General features: G+C 55.3%; 1 protein-coding gene across 1 annotated transcript; it reads left to right on the top strand.

The window, feature by feature from the left end:
- The first annotated feature begins 13,988 nt into the window (after window positions 1-13,988).
- On the top strand, window positions 13,989-17,080 carry LOC491264 (beta-lactoglobulin-2). Its single transcript, XM_038546170.1, has 6 exons — window positions 13,989-14,078; window positions 14,463-14,602; window positions 14,993-15,066; window positions 15,896-16,006; window positions 16,575-16,676; window positions 16,906-17,080. Exons 1-6 carry the CDS (start codon window positions 13,989-13,991, stop codon window positions 16,920-16,922), a joined length of 534 nt encoding a protein of 177 aa, XP_038402098.1. The 3' UTR covers window positions 16,923-17,080.
- The last annotated feature ends 5,262 nt before the right edge of the window (window positions 17,081-22,342 follow it).

Below are 22,342 nucleotides of genomic sequence, written 5' to 3'. Positions count from 1 at the left end.
CTCGACACGCGGCCCCATGTCCGGCTTCCCAGCTCCCAGCTCACCTGTGACGGGGACACGGGTGTCTCCCCGGCTCACCTGCAGCAGGGGGCATGGGTGTCTCGGGGCAATTTCTCTACTTGGCTGCACTTGTGAGGCCAGGGGAGGCAGCTCCGAGCCTGGAGGGCAGGCTGGGGGCCTGGGGTGTCCTGCAGATCCTCTGTCCCTCGTGCAGTGTCTCTGGACCCAGCCTGTGGGCTCGGCTGTGGCTCGAAAGCACTTTGTTGATTTCCTCCCCCCCCCCCCCCCCGCCCCTGACTCAGTCTCCGCTTCCTCCCACTTCCTGGGCAACTGCCACATAGACCACCGGGGGATCTGGGGGAGGACATCCATTTAGACCAGCCTGCCCACGAGATGCCGTGCACCGGGCTGTGGGGAGGAACCCGTCTGCGGGGAAGAGAAATGACCATTCGTGGGGGACCATGAGGATTGAGGACTTGCCGGGGCTCTGCTTGGAGGAACATACATTCACAGAGTGAGTCACAGGTGCGCCAGGCTCCTGCAGGTGGCCCAAGCCTGAGGCCTCACACTGGCCAGGTCCACGAAGCTGCCAGGGCCTCTGCCCAGGCTCCAGGTCTGAGGAGTCCTGCCCATGGCACATGTGTGGCCTCCACAAGACCTCCCTCCCCTGTGAACAGACCAGAGCCCCCTCAGCCCAGCCAGAGCCTCACCCAAACCCCACCCCCACCCTGGGCTCTGTCCCAGGGACAGTGGGGCTGGGACTGCTTTCTGGCAGGAGGGGCATTTTGGAAGAGGGAATGTCCCTCAGTGGTCGGGTCTCAGGGCTTCCAAAAGACGAGGGGATCCACGTGGACCCCCAAAGCCACCCCCCATTCTGATTGCTCCTAGAGTGGCTGCCTGGGGGCCACAGCACATATCACCTGGGGCTCTACGGGCTTGGCTAAAATGTGGAGGCCTTGCGGCTGCACAGGCCCTTTCCTCCCAACTTCCCAAAGGTGCCCACTGGCCCGTGTGTTGCATCCACCAGCCAGATGTGCCAGAGAGGGACGGAGAGGGGAAAGCGGAGCTTCATTCACCCCTTGCCCTGCCCCTTGCCTTCCACTCCCGGATCCTGAGTCCCACTGTCCATCCATCTGCAGCTGGACCGGTGCCCCCAATCCACAACATGTTTCCGGCCCAATGCTTTCACTGTTGCTTTTATTCATGAAAGGTGTTTTCAGCGGCTGTACGATGCTGGGTGGGCTCTTAGTTTCTTTGAACCCTTTTCTGACCACGGCCCACAGTCTTCTGGGCCCTGGGGTCCCTGATGTGGGCTGATGCTTACCTGACGTCCGTCCTGCCCCCAGTCTCCGCCCACGGCCATGCAAGGCATGTCTCTTCTCTCTGGTCATCTCCACTTTCTCTGCATGTTTTGGTGCCTCTCTCTCTCTCTCTCTCTCAAATAAATAAACAAAAATTTTTAAAGAAGACTATAGACTTTACCATTTTATTTTTTCATTTTATTCTTTTTAAAGATTCTTTATTTATTTATTCATGAGAGACACAGAGAGAGGCAGAGACACAGGCAGAGGGAGAAGCAGGCTCCATGCAGGGAGCCTCGATCCCAGGGACCCCAGGATCACGACCTGAGTGGAAGGCAGATGCTCAACCGCCGAGCCACCCAGGTGCCTCTGTACTTTACCCTTTTAAACAGGCATTTAACTTGTCTGAACCCAACCTGCATGCTCTGTGTCCCCTGCACCGGGCACAGGCCAGTTCTGTGAGCCTGGCTGGGCTGCCTGGAGTCCACCCTGTACGTTCATATTTTAGGGTGAGCCCAAGATTCGGACAGTTTAGGTGCAGAACTTGGGGCTCTCGTTCTCTGGCTCCTTTCTTTCCTGGCTTTCTGCCTTCCTTTCCCAGCAGCCCTAATTGCTGGGGACCCTGTACCCGTTCTCCAGCCAGGAGGATGGCAGGGTTTCTATCAGAACTGCATCTGCTCCAGGCAGCAGACACCAGGCCTGCCTTCAACACAGAAGTGGGGGCAGCAGAGAGCGCACCCAGCCGAGTCCTTCCCCCAGGTGCTCATGGACCAACTGACCACAGCTTCCCCGCCAGGCTGCCAGGGTCTCAGGGAGTTGCATCCTGCCTCGTCGGAGATAATGTTGCTCCCCAGGGAAGGAAGGGGTGGCTGGCGGTCAGGGAGGGACTGCTTGACGATCTTGACAGAAGAGGGCGCATGAGCAGAGCGCTGGCCAGGGCCCCAAATCCGTGCTCTGCCCTTGGAGTGGATGTTGCTGCCTTTGAGAAACTTGACCTGGCTTCGTACACAGTCTCTATGAGGAGGAAATAGAACGTGGGTGCCCCAGGTTGGGGTCCCCAGGCATCAGACCTGCACACAACGCACTCGGCACCTTCTCCCCATCAGTCTGGCCTGGGTCCCTTGAGGGCCATCCCAGGGCACGCATGGCCTGCAGTCCTGCTCTACCTCAGTTGCTTTGGGTGTGCTCTTGCCCCCAGGAAGGCCAGCGGGAAGTGTCACAGTAGGTCTGGGGGCAGATGGGTGGGGCCTCACGTCACTGCCTCTCCCCAGCACCTCACACACACAGGTGCACTCGGCCCCAGGTCACTGCAATGGACACTTCCGTGCCAGGCTGTTCCAACTCTCTCATCTCCTGGCTGCTTGGTCGGGGTGCTGACCTCAACCATGGTGAACTGGGGGACTGGCTACCAGTGGGCAGAGCAGAAAGGAGCTCATCTGGACCTGGGGGTTTGCTGGGGGCTCACCTGCTGGTGCCTCCCTGCCCAGAGACAGTCATGACGAGGGGCTCAGGCCCCCCAGAGACGAGGGTAAGGATGGCCCTTCTGGGCCAGCCACCTAGAGAGTTGAAGGGAACCCAGAATCAAGATGATACCAGGGGACCCCGACACGTGTCCTGCTCCCCTCCCATGTGGGATCCAGGGCCGGGCCTGTGGGCAGAGGGCAACGAGGATGGGGCCCAGCCAGGGGTCTGCCTCCTGCCCTACTCCTCGTCTCCTTGCTCCTGGGATGCCTGGCAGCAAGCAGGATGCCCTGTGGTGGCTTTCTGGGGAGTTCCACAGGTACCCCAGCCACCAGCCCTGAGCCCCACGAATGTCTCTGACTCCGCGGGTCTGCTCCTGGCCGGGTCCCAGGCCTCAGCCCCGGTGGGCTTGCAGCTCCTCTCGGATGCCTGCATTCTCTCCAGTCCTGGCTGCCTTTAGTCACTGTCCCCTGTGACCAGTTACGAATTCTGTATGTTTGTTCCAACGGCGGTGTGGGCTCTCTCTCCGGAACCTCGACCAAAAGACTGACTGACCGACGTGGGACCCTTCCTCTCTCTCTAAAAGCAGTTCTGGGATCTCAGTCTCTCCGCGTGAGCCCGTAGGGCAGTCTCGGCTGGTGTCTGGAGCCCCCAGCTGCCTGCAGCCGTCTCCTGACATCCTGACTCCAGCATGCACACGCAGCTGGTGAATCCTGTGATTCAGCCTTCAGGCCAGCTCTCTGACGCCTCCAGAATCTTCACCACGCCTCAGCCGGGGCTTCCCAGGGGTGGGAGGCGGGGTGCCCCCGGTGGGGGAGAGGGGTTGGTTCTCAGGGAGGGAGGGCCACGGTCCCCCCCTCCTCGCCCCAGGGCTTCATCGACGTCCCACATCCGGGTGTCGAGGTCCCACTACTTTGTCATCTCCCCAACGTTGCCAGGACAGACTTGGCAAGGATTGAGTTCAGCTCCTGGCACAGTCCCACAGCCACACCGTCACCGCAGGGTCTGCTCTCAGGCACCTCTGTCCTGAGGTTTCTGAAATAAATGATGATGCCAAGGCCCTGATAATTCCTGGAGCTCCAAGGTTCAACATCTCCTTTTGGAAAGCCACCCTCAGCCCATCACTGGTCCCACATTTATGGTTGAGAGCAGCAGCCCGCTGGGTCCCCCAAACCAGCTAGTCTCCAGCGGGTGCCGTGTCCCTGCAAGCAACCCCAGGGTGAGGAACTGCTGTCACTTGGTGCCCTGCACCACCACGCCCCATGTTCCACTGATGCATGGCCTGCTTTCCGGGAACATGCAACACACTTGCAGAGACTCTGGGGAAACGGCCTCTGGAGGCCTCCCATCCCAGGGGCTGGAGGGAAAAACAACTCCAAATGCTGTGCCTTCTGGCGCTGGCGGACAGAGCAGGGAGGGAGCACGTTCCCTGGTGGGGCTGGTGTGGGTGGGTGTTTGCTCCACATCGACCAGGAGCATTTCTGCAGACAAGTCTATGAACCTTAGCTTGTGCACGGATCTGTGTCGCCACCACCCTAATCGGGATACAGAGCCGTTCCATGCCTGACACTACGGGTGAGGCCTCCCTCCTGCTGCCTTCCCTGCCCCCTAGCACACCGGGGCACCCCGGTGGGAACCCTCACTCTGCTCAGGCCCTCGCCACCCACCTTGCCACCAACCTGGTCCATGCCTTGCTCCATTTACTGTGTCATTCCATCGCATAGACAGACTGTGGCTTGTCTGACCAGCTCAAGAGAGAGGCACGTGGGGCCATCTCTGGTTCTTAGCAATCGTGCCTGGGGCTGCCGTACACATTTGTGGGCGTGGAATCCTGTGTTTTCATTTCTTTTACATGCAGACCTAGGAAAGGTGTAAGGTGTGTATCTGTATTTGTAAGAAATCCCCAAGCCGTTTCCCAGAGCAGCTGCGGGTGAGGGTCCCACTCTTGGTGTCCCTGCTGATATCCTGCGCTCTGGTGGGCATGTAGCGCTGCCTCCTGGATGGCGTGGTGACACGTTTTCATCACCAGTGATGCCGCATGTCAGATCCCACTGCCCTTTGCCTTCTGGATGTCCTCTTTGGGCAAGTGTCTGTTCAAGTGTTTTGCTCATTTTTATTGGGTTGTTTGCTTTTTGCCGTTGAGGTTTGAGGTTATTTCAATGTATTGTTTTTTTGAGATTATGAAATTTACAAATATTTCTCCCAACACAAGCTTATTTTTATTTTTTTAAGATTTTATTTATTTATTCATGAGAGAGACAGAGACACAGGCAGAGGGAGAAGCAAACTCCCTGCTGGGAGCCCCATGTAGGACTCAATCCCAGGACCCCAGGATCACACCCTGGGCTGAAGGCAGATGCTCAACTGCTGAGCCACCCAGGTGTCCCACATGCAACTTATTTTTAAATAAAATCCTCTCAACAACATACTTGGCCAAGCAGAAGTTTTGTATTTAATGACATCCAGTTCACCAGTTTGTCTTTATGAATGATACTTTGGGTGCTGTCTCTGAGAATGCTTTGCCTGACACCAGCTCATGAAAATGTCTCCTGAATTATGTTACACTGAGGCCTGTGATCAATGCAACAGCTACTTTCATAAAGGAAGGCCTGTGGCTGACGTCAAGGCTCCTTTATTTGTGTGTTCAGTCACTCCAACAGGTTTATCGAACAATAAATTGGCCCTATTGTGTGACCCCATTTCTGAGTTCTCTGTTCTGCTCCACTGATGTGTGTGTCCCTTCCCAGCACCCACAACATACCCGCAAATGCAAACGTGCCCATCAGGTGACCTCTTACCTGCCTTGGGGGCTGGGCCCACATCCTGCCATGGCCTGCCAGCATCCCTCAGCACCCCAGAGTCCCAGCAAAGCTCAGTTGGGTCATGGACACCACTGCCTCTCGGGCCCTTTGATGCCCTGCGGCCCAGGCTCCTTGTGAGGATGGGGCAGCACCGGGGTGTCTACAGAGCTAGGCCATCAAGGGGTCCCCGGGGACCCTGTCATCTCAGAGATCCGGTAGGGGCAGAGACCCTGCCTGTCCCTGGCAGAAGGTCAGCACACACAGGGAACACGAGAGCCTTTCTCAAGGCCTGGACCTGCCTCCTGGTCTCAGGCCTAAAAGAGCATTTGACTTGCCCCTTCTCCACCCTGGGGAGGGCAGGGCTCTGCTCACGAGCACTTGCCTGGGGGTAATTACTGGGGTAATTACAAGTAGCACGTTCAGTTCCATCACCCAGGGGTTATGGAGAGCATGTGGGGAGGCACACCTGGTGCAGAGAGGCACAAGGATGCCTTTGTGAGGCCGGAAATAACCCGCCTGGGGCCTTTACCTCCCGCCAGGATCAGCTCCAGGCCCCAGGACAGGCACTCCAAGCCCAGGGCCAGCACAGAGATCCTTATTCAGAGGGCAGCAGGGGCCTGACCACAGGGTCTAGGCTTGGGCGCCTGAACCTCTCACCTGGTCTGTGTGAGATGGAGGCAGCCAGATGACCCTGCAGGACCATGGGTCAGATACCATGGAGGGGTTAGGGCTGCAGGGTAAGGACAGGGCCCCTCGGGGCTGGGCTCCTCTGTGCGCTGGGTGTGGGGCCCTGAGCAAGTGGATCGAGTCCCCTAACAGGGGCAGGTGGCAGCAAATGAAAAGCCAGAGATTCATGCTGGGTCAGTTGGAGAGGGCAGCATGGCGTGCAGGTCTGGATGGCTCTGAAAGGGTAGACCCACCTAGAGCCTGACAGGGAAACAGGGTCTTTGCAGACGTGATCACCTAGGTACAGACCGTGGGACGAGGTCATGCTGCTGGGGGCTCTACACCCGAGGGCTGGTGTCCAGAGGGGAGAAGAGGGGATTCGGGACACAGGACAAAAGCCAGAGGATACTGAGCAGACAGCTGGGCCCTCTGGGATCTGGGAGAGGTGGCAGCGTGGGTGGAGGGGGCTGGAGGACCTCGGCCGGTGATACCTTGCTCTCAGACTTCCGCCCACCCGACCTGGGAAAGAGTACGTTTCTGTGGCTCTGAGCGCCAAGTCAGGGTAGACCCAGGAAGAGAACAAAGGCGTCCCACAGCAGGTCCAGCAGGAACATGATACAGGGGAGAGGGTGATGCTCCCACAGTGAGCCTGGGGGTACCCCAGGGAGGTGTGGCTGCAGCCGAGCCCTGAATCCCAAAACATTCCCCTTTGGGGGGCTCCCCAGGGTGGGATGCGGCAGGTCTGGGATCTGCAGGAGGGGGGCCCCACCCAGGGGTGAGCACAGGCCTGAGCAGAGCCAGGGTGGTCGAGCAAAGGTGAGCCATGGGCGGGGGGCTGGAGGTGAGGAGCCACTCTGCTTCCTTGCCCCCCGAGGATCCCATTCTGAGAGTGTGGCTCGCCCATTCGGGCCCCAAACACAGCTCATGGGACACAAATCAAGTAAATCAGGGCTTACTGAGCAGCTATTCCAAATGATAGGCTCTACCTGCCAGCAGGTGGGCTGGGCAAGCCCCCAGGGACCCAGGCCCAGGGGTGGGGGTGGGGGTGGGCGGTATAAAGGGCGGCCCATGAGGAGCCCACACAGCCTCTCGAGCCCCAGACACGGACCTGCGTGGCAGCCATGACCCCAGGGCCCTGGAGATGAAGACTCTGCTCCTGGCCACGGCCCTTGGCCTCATCACCGTGCAAGCCCAGGACCCCCTGATCTTCCAGGACCCCGACGTGCAGCTTCTGTGGGGTGGGTGGGGCTGGGGCAGCTGAGGGTGGTCAGGAGTTAGACCCCTTTTAGAGCTCAAGCCTGACCCTCCCCAGGCTATGGTCAGAGAGCCGGAAGGTTCAGAGCCAAGAGGACCTGCATCTTGTCTCCAGGCCCTGGGACACGAGGATGTGGCCGAGGGAATGTGCCAGAACTAGCAAGGGACCCGGAGCCCCCAGGGGAGCCGGTGTCCACCAAGAGGCCTCAGACGTGTGGGGGTGATGAGCAGCTGGGTGCTGGAGGTGTCTGGTGGGGCCTGCGGGTGGAATTATGAGGGGGTCAGGGTCGGGGGAGCTGGTCACAAGTGCTGCAAGGACATGTGTCTTTCAGGTTTCAGGCAAGTGGTATATTAACACTGTGGTATTGGAAAGGGGCACCTCAGTGGCTGAGGTGCCCCCGTACAGGTCTTGGGGCTGAGCAGTGGTGACCTGCACATCTCCTTGATGCTCAGGTGAGCATTTGCCCGGCTCTACCCCAGGCAGCACCAGCCTAGCTGCCCACCAGCCCCCCCATCCCATGGCCTCGGGCCCCACTCGGGGTCCCCCAGCCCTGCACTCAGTGTGGGGTAACACCGAACACCCACAGAGCTCTGGAGGTGGGAGGGCCCCAGGCAGGGCTGGGGTCTACTGTGCTGCCCTGAGGTCAGGACTAGAGGCCTCTGCATCCCCCCAGACAGGAGCGGACATCAAGCCGTTGCCCACTTGGCCTCTGTCCCGACCTCCAGGTCCAATGAGCAGTGCCACACAGTGGAGACCTTCCTGGAGAAAACCGATACGCCCGGCAAATACAGAGCCTATGAGACTCGGATGCTCAGGGGGTGGATGTGCCCCACCAGACCCGGAGCGCCCCCTCCCCAGGCAGCCTTCCTGCCCTGCCTCCACTGCCCTGGGGGCAGTCCTGGGCCGGGGACTTGGGACTCTGGTGCTGGGGACCTCAGTCCTGGGGCTCAGGTCAGGAGGCGGAGGCTGGGGACAGGTGGGCAGATCCAAGGGCATGGCAGTCGGGGGTGGGGGGACGTCTGCCACCCCTGAGCTCTCCTCCAGGATCAGGAACCTGTGTCCACCCCGTGGCCTTCTGCAGTGGGCAGGAGCCACCTGCACGTGGAGGAGATACCTGTGAAGGACTACATTGTACTTTACTGTGAAGGACAGTTCAAGGGGGACGGGTTCAAAGTAGCTAAGCTCATGGGTGAGCTTCCTGCCACCCTCCACGCCCCCGACCCCCGGTTCCTCCCAGTCTGCTCCCTGACACTGCGGGCTCACCTGCATACCTCACTGCAGGTAGAAATCCGGACATGAACGCAGAAGCACTGGAAGCATTTAAGAAATTCCTACGGCACAGGGGACTGCCACAGAACATGGTTGTGCCAGCCCAGACAGGTAACGGCTAGCTCTGCCTGTGCCCCCCGTCCCTTCTCGGGTCCCCTACTCTCACGGGGACACATCAGTGCAGCAACATGTCTCAGGGACACAGGGGACCCCTCTAGGTCTTCGTTGTCCAGTGTGAGCTGCGAGTAGTGACAGGTCTGGGTCTTGTCTGGGGCGTCTTGTCATTCGGGCTCTTTCTTGGTTTCTATATAAAGATGCGTTCCCACATGTGATTAGGATGAGTGACCCCTGGAGGGACGTCCTGGGTTCCATAGGACTTCAAGGTCCCTGGGGGCCTCCCAATCTGGGCCCAAGAGCCTTCTCTGCGGTGAGACCCCCCTCCCAGGGGTCACTCAGGATGTCTGTCCCCAACTGTCTCAGGGACAGAGAGGAACTCTTTTCTTTTCTCTAACTGTCTGGCGGGGTCATAGTCATTATGTGGAATTCGGGAGTGAGCGGCCAGGCTTTGCCCTGACCACACCCCATGCACCCCAAGAAGACATCTAGGCTGGCCTGAGTCCTGGTGATGTCCCTCCAGGCTCCTCCCTGAGGTGCTGGGACCCCCTCACCTCCCTCCTGTTCTGGGTGCTCCACATGTGCCCTGTCACCGGGTCTCTGTCACTAATATAGGAGCTGGAAGTGCAGACCCGCTTGAGGTGCGCGGATCCACCAGATCTGCCATGAGCACAGCCCAGATGGGGACAGAACGGGGACCTGGTCGCAGCCCCAGGGTGGCCCAGCCCGTTTACCTCAGAGGCATCCCCCCGCCCCCACAGCTTTGGGTAGTGGCAGATGGCAGAAGGACCCTCTCCCTCTGGAGCCCCCAGGAGCCACCCTGTACCCCGCATGGCCACCCCTCACCACCCCTGCCCAGGCCTCATGGACACCCCCTCCCTCCCAGGGCATGAGGCACGAGCAGCAGCGGCTCCATGGCAGCCCTGGGGCAGCAGCACCGCGACCCTATGTCCTACATGACACAGATGGAACCCCTGCCCCCGGGCCTGCCCGCTCCACCTCTCCTGGCGCCCTACCCTCTCCTGCTTCCACATAAAGAACTCCAAACCCTAGTGACTCTGTCTGTCTGTGGTCCCTCGGGTAGGCTGGGAAGGCGGCGGGGTGGACGAGCCAGGGTAGGAGAGATTCGAGGACTGGTGATGTCCTGGTTCTGGACAGTGGTCCGTGGCCCAGCAGGCAGGAGGGTGCGGGCGGGGACAGGGTGCTGCGGCTCTGCCTGGGTGTCCTGCAGGGGCTTTCTGCAGGGCTGGCATCCACGAAGCTCAGGTTCTGTGGCTGGGGGAGGGAGCGGGAGGGTGACAGGTTCTGACCAGAGGTGGGGACACACATGGGGGGATCACCTGGTACCCCCGTTCCCCACTGGCTGGAGGCCGTGGCAGGGATGACACTGCAGGCCTGAGGCCAGGCTCCTCGGGGCCACCAGGATGAGGACAGCAGGACACTGGGACCCCAGCCAGGGTAGACTCTGCTCGTGACCCCACCCCAGGCTGGGCCAGACACAGACTCTGCCCGAGGAGGGGCCGCCTCAGGAGGAACTTCTGTTCATGTCCTGGTGTCGACATTGCAGCTTTGTAATGCATAGCCTGACACGCTGCTGGCTGGGGTCTCCCTTGTGATGGGAGGGGTGCACCCCACCAGCCTCCTGGAGGCAGGAGGTACGGGGAGTTCCCTCCACACCCCAGCTCAAGGCATTCCCGGGCCTCTCCTGGCACAGCAGGCCCCAGGGGCAGAGCACCAGGGACAAACTAGCTAATCTAAGCAGATAAAATTCAGTCCGATGACAGCGGTGCCCATGGAGTTCACTGGGATCCGGATAATCAGGTTTGAGAATGTGTGGGAACTAGGGGGCAGTGGGAACAGGGGCAGTGGGGATGGGTGCGGTGGGAACCGGGGGGCAGGGGGACCGGGGCCAATGGGCAGGCAGGGATGCTCGGGCCTTCAGACACAGGGCTGTGACCATAGGTGTCACTGATTTGGGACCTGCTGCTCTGGCTCCCTGCACACATGCACATGCACGGATACACACACACAGGCACACACGTGCACACGTACAGACACAAGCACACAAGTGCACACTCACAGATACACTCACACACAGGTACACATACGCACATGCACCGATACACACACACACACAGAGGCACCTATGCGTACAACACACACGCGCACATGCACCAATACACACACACACAGGCACACACCTGCACACACACATGGCCACGCTCAAACCCAGAGGCCCCGCTCTGCGTCTCAGGCTGAATTCTAAGCCTTGAGAAGCCCTCCCTTTAGACGTGCGAACGGCTCAGGCCAAGGGTCCTCCAGGCCGGCCCGGATCCCGTGCACAGAACCGCCTCCCGCACCCCCTTGCCCAGTGCACAGCAGGTGTCGCCTGCACCAGCTGAGCAAGCTGCTGAAAGTATTGATTCCAACAGAGCATTTGTGCCCACCCCTCTGGGGCTCACATTGGGGGGGGGGGCTGCATCTCCTGGCTCCCACGGTCAGCCGTGTCCAGGGGTGTCCTCCTCGTGCAGTATCTCCATCCTCACATCTGCTCTGCTCCGACTCTCTCCTGCCTCCAACGTCCACTTACATACTGTGCCCACCCTGGGCCCACCTGGATGAACAGGATCCCGGCCCTTAATCCATTCACGTCTCTCTGCTGTGAACCACACATATGCTCAGGTGCTGGTGCTTGATGGACGCAAAGGAATGACATGTGGTGTTGCTGGAGCACCAGTGACAGGAAGCTTCCGAGGGCCTCTCCGTGGGCAGTACCCATGCAGGGCAGATCCCATGGCAGCAAATACCCCTTCCTGCCACATGACAGTGATGGAGGGTCTGTGGTCAGTGGTCAGGGGTGTGTGAGCCACGAAAGGGGACATGACAGGATGGCTGGCCCTCCTTGGGGGCAGAGGGAAGACCTCCCAATGAAGGAATATCTGAGCTCGTTGTGACCACGTGGGTAGACACACCCTAGCAGAGGGGCAGCAGGGCCAGGGATCAAGTGTTCAAAGAAGGTTCTGGGGCCTCATGGAGGTGGGGTCACCTAGACTTTGAAGTGGGAACTGTATGGCAGCTCCCCCCACCATGCACAGGCACACGCACATGATCTTACACAGACACACATGCATGTGCACACATGTACCCACACATGTATACATAGACACATATGCATGCACACAGACACGCACATGTATACACACACATCTGCACCTACAAACGTGTGCACGGAGATACACACATGCACACAGAGATGAGCACATGGAAAGATTCATGTATACACGTGTGCACATGCATACACAGGCACATACAGATACATGTGCATGCACAGGTACACATGCATGCACACCACACACACACGCAGACACATGTAGACACATGCAGACACGTATGCACAGACACACAGAAAGGTGCATGAGCACATGCAGACACTTGTGTGCACACAGACACTCATGTGTGCACTCCAGGATGATGACATCTGCACTTCAGTGGAAAGTTCTGGGAGCAGAACGGAGAAGGACCGAGGGACAGGGAAGCAGAGACCCCTCAGGGGTTTTGGTCAGGAGACTCACGCCTGGTGCTCTGGAGCCTGGAATGAGGGAAGGGGCAGCAGGGCCAGAGGACGGAGGAAAGTGCAGGGCGTGTCCCCTTCCTGCTGTGGCCACCTCACTCCCCTCCTGCCGGCCTATGTGCCTCCGTTCTGTCCTCCTGTCTGACTGTATGAACCAGTGCGGCCGGCGTCACGCTAAGGAGCAATTGTTTCTGTGGGCATACGCGTGCTGTGCCTGGGATTCGGGCCACCTGTCCACGTGAGCCAGCAGGTGGGCAAACTAGGCTGGACCTCCACAGACGCCAAATGGCATTCAGGAAAACGCTACATGCAATGTAGGGCCGCTCCTCTTAGCAAACTACAAATAGAGTTTCCTTAACCTGGCAGGGCGGTGATGGCGGCGGAGTGTGGGGACCCGGTGGCCGGGGCGGGCTGGTACCAGGGAGCAGGGAAGGGTTTGCAGCTGCCAGAGCTTGGGAACCACAGGACCCAGGGGACTTGAAGCCATTTCCATTTGGGGACTCCACTGTCTCTGTGAAGACTCCCCAGGTGGTCACAGATGACAATGGTCACGAGTTGTTGGTATTGTTTTTAAATTTATTTTAAAAATTATGGAAACTCACCCGTGCAGAGAAGAGAGGATGGCAGATGACCCCCTCAGACACCGCGCTCAGTATCATGCTGTCCATGCCCCAGAGACCTGTCACTTTCCTTCTCCCCGGGGGGAGCATTCGAGAGCTGCCCCAGGCACCTCTCCCCAGCCTCTGGCACTAGAAGAATCCGCTCCTCTGCTGGGGTGGTGTGGCATGTGCCATGCCCACACCCAACAGTCGTCATGCATGAACACCCCTCAGTGGCCCTCGTACCCAGATCCACACAAGCGTGGTGGGTCCGTCCCTGCCTCAGTGGGTCTGGGAGAACCCAGGACGACTTGAAAATTCTCCAGGAGGCTCCAGTGAGCCCTCTAGATTCCTAAATAATGGGGACCGTCAAGGTTCATCCCTTCTGGCTCACAGAGAAGGGAACGGGATCACACCTGCATTTGGATCTCCTTTCACGTAGCAAGTGTGTGCCCACAAAACAAAACACGTTTCACCCACAAGAGAGAAGATGATTTAAGAGGTCATTTCTGGGTGAAGTTGCCAAGGTCATTTGGACACACCCTGGTCACCCCGGGTTCCCGATGGGGGTGCTGCCTGTGTCCCTGCTGCCAGATGGTGGAGATTTGAGGAGCACAGAGGAGGCGGGGGTGGGGATAGAAGCAGGTTCAGTGTCCTCAAAGGAAGTGTTACCGACGCAGGCGGCCCCCACCCTCCCCTCTGGGACCTGCCAGGAGCCATCCAGGCCCCAGGGACACAGGGACCTTCCCGATTCCACTGGGAGGGAAGAGGCCTCCTATTGTCCTGGTGGAGGAAGCCCCCTGAGGGCCTGGAGATGAGCCCGGGGATTCCAGGAACCGCATGGGGGACTGGACAGTGCTGGCCCACAGGCCCCCGCCCCTACATAAGGACCCGAGCCCGCCGCTCGGCCTCGCTCACTCCCGGGAGCTCAGCGCAACCACAGCCGCAGCCATGAGGAGCCTCCTGCTTGCCCTGGCCCTCGTGTGTGGCATCCAGGCCATCGTCGTCCCCCGGACCATGGAGGACCTGGACCTCCAGAAGGTTCGAGGATGGCCGGGGTGGGTGGTGAGCTGCAGGGTGGCCAGGGAAGGGGGTCCTCCACAGGCTCTGGGGCATGAGCGGAAGCCATGAAGTCGGGAAACCTGCCCCTGGCTCTCCGCCTTCAGGGTGGCTTGTCATTTGGTTTCCCCAGTCCCAGAAGATTCTAGGGAACTCATGTGACTTGTACTTCAGACCCACCTGGGTAACAGGTGCGTGATTTCCAGTGTGGAAATCGTGTAGCCCCATGCCTGGTAGATGGCCAAGGGTCATCCGGGAGCCCACTGACTGCCACTCGCTTAGACTCGGCCCCTGGCCTGGGTGGGAGGGGGAGTCCTCTGTGGGGACGGGAAGGGGCCCAGAGGCAGCTCACGGCCCCTTCCCCAGGTGGCTGGGACGTGGCACTCCATGGCCATGGCGGCCAGTGACATCTCCCTGCTGGATGCTGAGACCGCCCCTCTGAGAGTGTACATCCAGGAGCTGAGGCCCACCCCCCAGGACAACCTGGAGATTGTTCTGCGCAAATGGTGGGTGTGCAACCTCTCCCAGGCTGGGGGCCAGTGAGGGCCTGGCTCCTGGGTGGGCAGGTGGGAGAGCAAGTAGACAGACAGGTGGGCGGGTAGGTGAGCGGGCAGGTGGATGGGCAGGGCAGGGTCCCAATGGGAGCGGCTCTGTGTGGGTGGTTCCCGGTGCCCTTGGGGCCCCTGCCCAGGGCTCTGAGCCAACAGGCCAACCACACAGGGGACCCAGGTCAGGATGCAGAGAGGCCTGTGTGGAGGCTGGTCAGCCGTGGGGCTGGGGCCCTGGGGCCCGGGCGGGTCCTGCCGTGAGCCCTGTCTGCCATGAGGCACCATAGCGAGGACCACTCAAATTCAGCATCCCCCCCCCCCCCCCATTATGCTGTCACCGCCTTTCAGGGAGGACAACAGATGTGTTGAGAAGAAGGTCTTTGCAGAGAAAACCGAACTTGCAACCAGGTTCAGCATCGACTGTGAGTGTCGACTCACATTGACTCTGAGCTGCAGCCCCAGCCCCAGCTGCCCGGAGGCTGCTGTCCCTGCCAGGGTCGGGGTGGGGGAGGTGGGGGGTGTTCGGGGCTGCCTGCTCTGACTCGGGGGGTGCTCTGCCCAAGCCCTGGGCCACCAGCCTCATGTGGAGTGGGGTGGCCTCCTGTGCTCAATGGACGGCCGCCACCGCCCCTTACGCTGAGCTCCTGGACTCTGCTGGGCTGGGGCAGGGGTGGGGCGGGGGGTGCAGAGAATCTTCTACTGAATCCTCTGCCACAAACTGTAACATTTGAGGGGTTTTGTAAATTATAAAAAAAACACAAACGGAGAACTTAGTGGTAAACTTTAAACAAAGGAGACACAGAGATTTCTCATGGGTGTTCCCCCTACAAATTCTAGTTGTTTCTTACACATGAGACTTGCTTTGGTCCACCCTGAGCCTCCTCTTTTCCCTGGAGCCTATGTCTTCTTCCCTGCCCTTCCTCCCTGTCCTTCCTCTCTCTCCTTCCTCCCTCTCCTTCCTCTGCCTCCCTGCATCCCTGCTTCCCCTCCCTCTCTCCCTACCCTCCAGCTCCTGCACCCCCCAGGGTGGGGGCTCTGCTCTTCTGTTCCACCCTTCTGACCCACCACAATCCTGGCTGGCCACACACCTCTCACCTTGAGCAGGTGCTTCATACTGTACCACTCTGCCTCTCCTCTCCCTTTTCCTGCTGCCCCTGGCCATGCCGGTGCCTGGGGCCGCTGCACCTGCACATGGGAGGGACCCTCTTGCCAGACAGGACACCATCTTCACCCAGGCTCCTGTACCCCCAGATGTGGAGGAGAACCAGATCTTCCTGCTGGACACGGACTATGACAACTACCTGTTCTTCTGCATGGAGAACACGAACGCCCCCCAGCAGAGCCTCATGTGCCAGTGCCTGGGTATGTGCTGACAATGTGCGAGGTCACCCTGAGTGCAAGGCTGAGGACCCCTGGCCGGTCCTTTGGGCCCCGGGGAGCAGACACAGCAGCATCCTGTTGGCCTTAGGGCCTGGAGATGCCACATTTTACCCCAGTGGTGGCTAAGTCCCCAGATTGCCTGAGAAATCCAAGATAAGGGGGCCAGGAGGCTGGTTGCAGGGTTGAGGGCTGGCTTAGTGTTACTGGCCTCATCAAAAGATGACTACTAATTCGAAGCTTTGGTGGATGGTCATGTTCGACAAAAGCACCACTGAAACTGTCATGTTCCCCCCTGAAATGGAAGCCAGTAGAATCTGGTGGCACGAAGCTGAGGCAGTCCTTGTTTGCCTGAGAGAAGCATTTTCTGTGGGGTCATATACACGTGTTCCTGTCAGCACACCAGCTATGCTGGGTGACCCCTGGTAGCCCGCGGCGGCAAGCCGTCTCCTCCCTTGTCCACGCAGACCCCTGCACTGCCCTAGGATGAGGGGGAGGGGACAGGGACCCCGGAGCCCAAGACTGACCTCAACCCCCACCCCCCCACACACAGCCAGGACCCTGGAGGTTAACAACGAGGTCATAGGGAAATTCAACAGAGCCCTCAAGACTCTGCCCGTGCACATGCAGCTCTTGAACCCCACCCAGGTGGAAGGTGAGCACCCCACACCCCACACCTCACACCCCTGCTTTCACTCTGAGTATGGCTCACCCACCAGACAGCCATGAGCACTGGCCCCCCATCCCCCAGGCCTCCCTGGATGAGGTGGAGCAGGTCACAGTCCCTGAGGGGGGGTCCCCCTCCCCACCCCATGTCTGCCCCCTCTGGGCCAGGGGCTGTCCTGGCGACCTGTGACCCCCCCTCCGCTCTCCTCCCCCCACAGAGCAGTGCCTCGTCTAGTCTAGTGAGCTCCACCTGACCCATCTCCTGGGGCAGAAAGTTCCTTGTCCTTTCGAAGAGGAAGCCAACCACCTGCTAGATGGTCCCCCTCCAATTTCCTGGGTCTGTGTGCTCAGGCTGGGACCCTGCTCTCTGACGACTCTAAATAAAGACACATGACCTCCCCTCTGTGATGTGTGTTGTTGGGAGGCGTCAGGGCTCAGGGTGCGTGGGGGGTGTGCTCCAGGAGGGACCAGCTCCTGGGGAGAAACTTCCTCAAGTTTCTCACGCACAAAACAGGAGAATCCACTTGAGCAAACTTTGTAAAATATTATCAGTGAACTAGGAGGAAAACTCATAGTCCTGAATCCTTAAATTAGTCAGCTAAGAGAAACTAAAATAAATGAATCTATAATAAAATCAGGTTAGAAAAAAAGCATTAAAATAAGGAAAATAAGGTGCCTCTGCCCCTAAGGCAAGGGTGGGGGTGAGGCTGGACAGACTTAGCTCACCTGTCAGAAACTGCTGGAAAAAAAATCCCCACAAATTTCCAGAAATATCAATGACCGCAGATGGAAAGAAATTTAATTTAAAGAATCATAAGGGATTCAGTTGTTTGACTCTAATCTCATATACTTAAAAACCCCAAGTGGATGATTTTCACAGCAAATGAATGCGTCCAAAACAAATCCAAGAAGACTAGAGAAAAAGTGGTCAGGCCCCTCACCGAGGCAGAGGACACACAAGTGCAGAGCCTCCCGCCCGCCCTCTAGCCCCACCGCCGGCCTCAGAAGGGGGCAGACAGGCCCTTCAGGAGCAGTGGTCAGGAGTGAGCAGCTCTCAGCATGGGGGGCAGGCAACGCCTTCACATTCTCGTACCCCTGACAGATGAGCAGCGGAAGAAGTCCGTAGCACGAACAGCGTGCTTGCACAGCCAGAGGGACTGTCCCCTGCGCTTGCTATACATGTGGGCACGTCATCCCCATGACAGTGCAGGGGGGCAGGCAACCCGTGCCCCTACTGTTGTCACAGAGGTATAGCATGAGCCACCTGCCCGACACGGGGGCCACATGGGGCCGGCAGTGGGCCAGTGTCACGGCGCACACCCACCCACCCCCTGCCTTTCCCATCAGGACACCCTATGCACCCATGCAGAGCCCCTGAATGACCTCATCACCCCTGGATTCCAAAGGCGGAGCGTCTGTGTGAAGCTCAAACTAATTTCAAACAAACTATATTCAGATAATTAAAGAGGAAGAATGATTCCTCTCTAGGTGACGAAGTCCTGCTAAGACTCCTTCCTGTAAATTCTCTAAATGGATAGGGGGCAGTTTCCAGGGTGTGCAGTTACGTGCTAACTTCTGTGTAAGAAAGAACGGAAATACACAAATGCGCAGAAACATGGACTAAGACACACAGGAAGTATGAGCAGATGCTGAGTTAGAAACCTATGGGGAGGAACGTGAGAGCGTGGGTGGGGACATTGGTGGGTGTAGATTTCATGCAATTTTAAGATTTGAACCAGTTCATATCTTCTGTATTTTAGATGTGAACTGAAATAAAAACCGAAAAGCAGCAAGCCATGAAATGATAAACAAGCAGAAATGAATGAATCTAACTTCTGTAAAATTGACCATTTCAGCTTTGATTTTTTTTTTTTTTTTTTTGGCCGGTGACATGCTTTAATGCCACCTGGCAATTGATCCATCATGAAAGGTGGTTAGTTCCAATGAGAGGGAACATAGACGGTGGTGGAAGGAGAAGCCTCGTCGAGCAATATTGGTCAGATGCCGTGCTTTCTGGTCACACCCTGTTCACTTTGCTGTGCACACCCCCACTCTGGGGTCTTGCCCCTGTGACAGTGCTCCACCTATTCATACTTTGATCTTCTGTGGACTATATTCTAGGGAAAAATAAAATTTTTTAAAGATTTTATTTATTTATTCATGAGAGACACACACACAGGCAGAGACACAGGCAGAGGGAGAAGCAGGCTCCCTGCAGGGAGCCCGATGCAGGACTTGACCCCAGGACCCTGGGCAGATGCTCAACCACTGAGCCACGGGGGCATCCCAGGAAAAAGAAATCATAGCATCAACCTAGTAATAATATTCGTGTTGGTGACAATACTGGTGTTCTTATCAGAGTCCAAATTGAAACAGATGGAACTTGAAAAGTGGCTTTGAAGGATTATGCATTTAGAAGGAGATCTGTCAGCAGAGAAGGAGGGAAGGGGCTGCGGCCGATGGGGCCAATCTCTTACCTACCATGCATAGTCATAAGAAGAAGGGATGGGGGGGTGTGGGGAAGGATTCACGTTGTCATTGGAATAAAACCCAAAAAGTCAGGGTAGCAAAGTAGTGTGGCAAGAAATTTGTGTTGAAAAGTAATGGAAGATGAGGGTGGTATTTTAATTCAAAGTAAGTCTTGTTTAATAAATGACACACAGGCAGCTGGAATTGGGGTAGTTTGTGTGTCACAACCTGAGCTGGGGAGCGGGGGCCACCCCTCAGCTTGCAGTTCCCAGAAGAGTTTTTGCAAGATTTGTGTTGCTGCTTTCTTAAATGTTTGATGGAATTTAACAAGGAAGCCAACTGGGGTTTGAGATTTTGGTGGCAGGGTAGGGGGAAGATTTTCATCCACAAATTCAATTTCTGCAGTAGATCTACATCGATTCTGGTTATCCATTGCTTCTCTAATAAGCTTTGATACTTTTTATCTTTCCAGGAATTTATGCATTTTGTCCAAGTTATTAGAACTATTTTCATAAGGTCGTGCAAGATGCTCCCTTAATATCCTTTTTTTTTTTTTTTGAGAGAGAGAGAGAGGGAGAGAGAAAGAGAGTGTGTACATGAGTGAGGAGGGGGCAGTGGGAGAGGGAAAGAGAGAATCTCAAGCAGACTCCCCACTGAGCTCAAAGCCCAATGCCGTGCTCGAACCCATGACCCTGAGATCGTGACCTGAGCAGAAACCAATTGTTGGACGCTTAACTGACTGAGCCACCCAGGCGTCCTTTCTGATACCCTTTAGTGTCCACAGGGTCTGTACTGGTGTTTCATTCTTTGTTCCTAATCATGATACATATCAATGACCTGGGTTTTCCTGGTTCATCTGGCTAGAGGTTTATCCATTTTCCTTATCTTTTCATTTTTTTCCTGATCTTTTCAAAGATCAAAATCGTTTTTGATTTTCTCTGTAGGTTTTCTGTTTTATATGTTATTGTTTTTCGCTATTACATTATTTCTTTCCTCTTGCTTATATTGGTTTCAAATTGTTCTCTTGGTTACTTAAGCTTCAGGCTTAGATTTTTCAATTGAGCATGTTTATGTGGCCTAATATAAGAATCAATGCCACAAATTCCCTTTAAAGTGCTGCATCCACATACTTTAATATATTTTGTTCTCATTTTTAGTTAATTCAAAATACTTTTCTTGGGTGATGGGCACTGAGGGGGGCACTTGACAGGATGAGCACTGGGTGTCATACTATATATTGGCATATCGAGCGTCAATAAAAAATATATATATATAATAAAAAATAAATTACAAAAATACTTTTCTGTGAAGGATCAAATCGTGTCCTTTGTCTATTGAATTCTTGAGGTTTCTCTATTGATTCACATGAGCTCTTTATATGTTAGGGAAATTAGATATTATATGTGTTATCAGTAAAAAATACTTTTCCTCAGTTTACTATTTCTCTTCTTACTCAACTTGTGGTGTCATCCCAATGTGTTTCCTCTAAAACTCCCCAGTGTTTCCTTTCCTGGCTTCTGACCACCGTTGCAGGGTTTGGGTCACCCTTTAGAAAGGCCTCTTATGTTCTGAAATTGAATTCCTGGATTTTCACTGTTCCATTGTTTCCATTGTTCAATCTTTTGCTCCATCAGGACTTCATTTGCTTTAATTCATGAGTTAGGACTCAAACTGTGTTTTCCAAATGTCCACCCCCTTCTCCCAAGACCATTTATTAACTACCGAGTTTCCCCACATTCCTGATTCTCATGTGTACTTGGTTCTGTTCAGAGACATTCCCTCCATTCTACTGGGCTGCCTGTGTGCCAGAGCCCCAGTGGTTTTGTTTTGTTTGTTTTGTCTTTGAAGTACAGTCGGCCCACACTGTCACACTCAGTTCAGGTGTACAACATAGTGATTCAGCATCTCTACATGTTATGCTGTGCTCACCACAAGTGTGGCCACCACCTGTCATCATACCTGTACTGCAGTATCACTATGTTCCCTGTGCTGCACCTGTCATCCTCGTGACTTACTTATTCCATAACAGGAAGCCTGGACCTCCCATTCCCCTTCACTCATTTTGTACATCCCCCTTCCTTTAGCAACCACTTACTTTGTTCTCTGTATTTATGGGTCTGTTTCTGCTTTTTTTTGTTTATTTGTTTTGTTTTTTAGATTCCACCTATAAATGAAATCATATGGTATTTGTCTTTCTCTGCTTGATTTACTTCACTTAGCAGAATACAATCTAGATCCATCCATGTTGTCACAAATGGCAAGATCTCATCTTTATGGAATGTTCCAGCCCCGATTATGACATTCAGTTCCTTTGTTTGTGTCCTTTGTTGGGTCCTCAGGAGTGTAATTCTTTTTTCACATTGAGCTTGTATAATTTTTGTTAAATTTATTATTAAAAATAATTTTGAATTTTATCAAAGCCTTGATAGTCATCATTGGAAATGATCACATAATTTTTCTCTTGTGACCTATTACTACGATGAATTTTATCAATAAATTTACTCATATGAATTATGCTCATGATCCTGGAATGAAGGTTTTATGTATTGCCCTCTAAAAGCATTATTGTGTTCTGTTTGATAATATTTTAGTTAGCAATTTTACACTGATCTTCAAAAGTGAGATCAATTTGTACATTTCTTGGTAGGTTCTGAAACAGAGTCTTAACTTCATAAAAATGACTTGGATTTTTTTTTTAAGCATTCAAATTAACTGTCCCTTGAAGGTGTGCTAGATTTTCCCTTTAAAACTATTTGGAACTGCTATTTTAGGGGGAAATAAATGCCTCCTAAATAACTTATTCTTCATTTTTCCAGTTTTTTTTTTCTAGGAAATTAGTCCATTAATACTTGATAGCTCTCTCACTACCAGGTTGGGTAGCTTATATTTTTCTAGAAACTGTCTATTTCATCCAAATTTTTTGTTTGTTCCATGAGGTAAAGTAAATGTTTTCCTTCTATTGGTTATTTACTTTCTTCTCCTTTTGTGATTATTTTCCCAGTAGCATTTATTATTTGATGTATATTCTCTTTTTCCCTTTTTTCTTGATTTGGGCATTGAGGGCTCCCTATTTTATTGGTATTTCTCAAGAAAACACCACTTGACCAAATATACAATTTTTCTATTCCCTGGTTCAGTAACTTCTGCTTTTATACTTGCAGTTTCCTCCTTATCCTTTTTTATGCT

The sequence above is a fragment of the Canis lupus genome, chromosome 9 (assembly GCF_011100685.1).
Source record: "Canis lupus familiaris isolate Mischka breed German Shepherd chromosome 9, alternate assembly UU_Cfam_GSD_1.0, whole genome shotgun sequence".
Lineage (NCBI taxonomy): Eukaryota > Metazoa > Chordata > Mammalia > Carnivora > Canidae > Canis > Canis lupus.
The sequence above is the reverse complement of the archived record's forward strand: the minus strand, read 5'-3'. Positions and strand labels throughout refer to the sequence as shown.

What these genes read in the sequence shown, in the direction of transcription:
- LOC491264 (XM_038546170.1), top strand. Translation starts at nt 13,989, where the DNA reads ATGAGGAGCCTCCTGCTTGCCCTGGCCCTCGTGTGTGGCATCCAGGCC. An exon ending in AACCAGGTTCAGCATCGACT is followed by an intron (nt 15,067 to 15,895) that starts GTGAGTGTCGAC and finishes CTGTACCCCCAG; the next exon opens with ATGTGGAGGAGAACCAGATC. An exon ending in CCTCATGTGCCAGTGCCTGG is followed by an intron (nt 16,007 to 16,574) that starts GTATGTGCTGAC and finishes CCCCACACACAG; the next exon opens with CCAGGACCCTGGAGGTTAAC.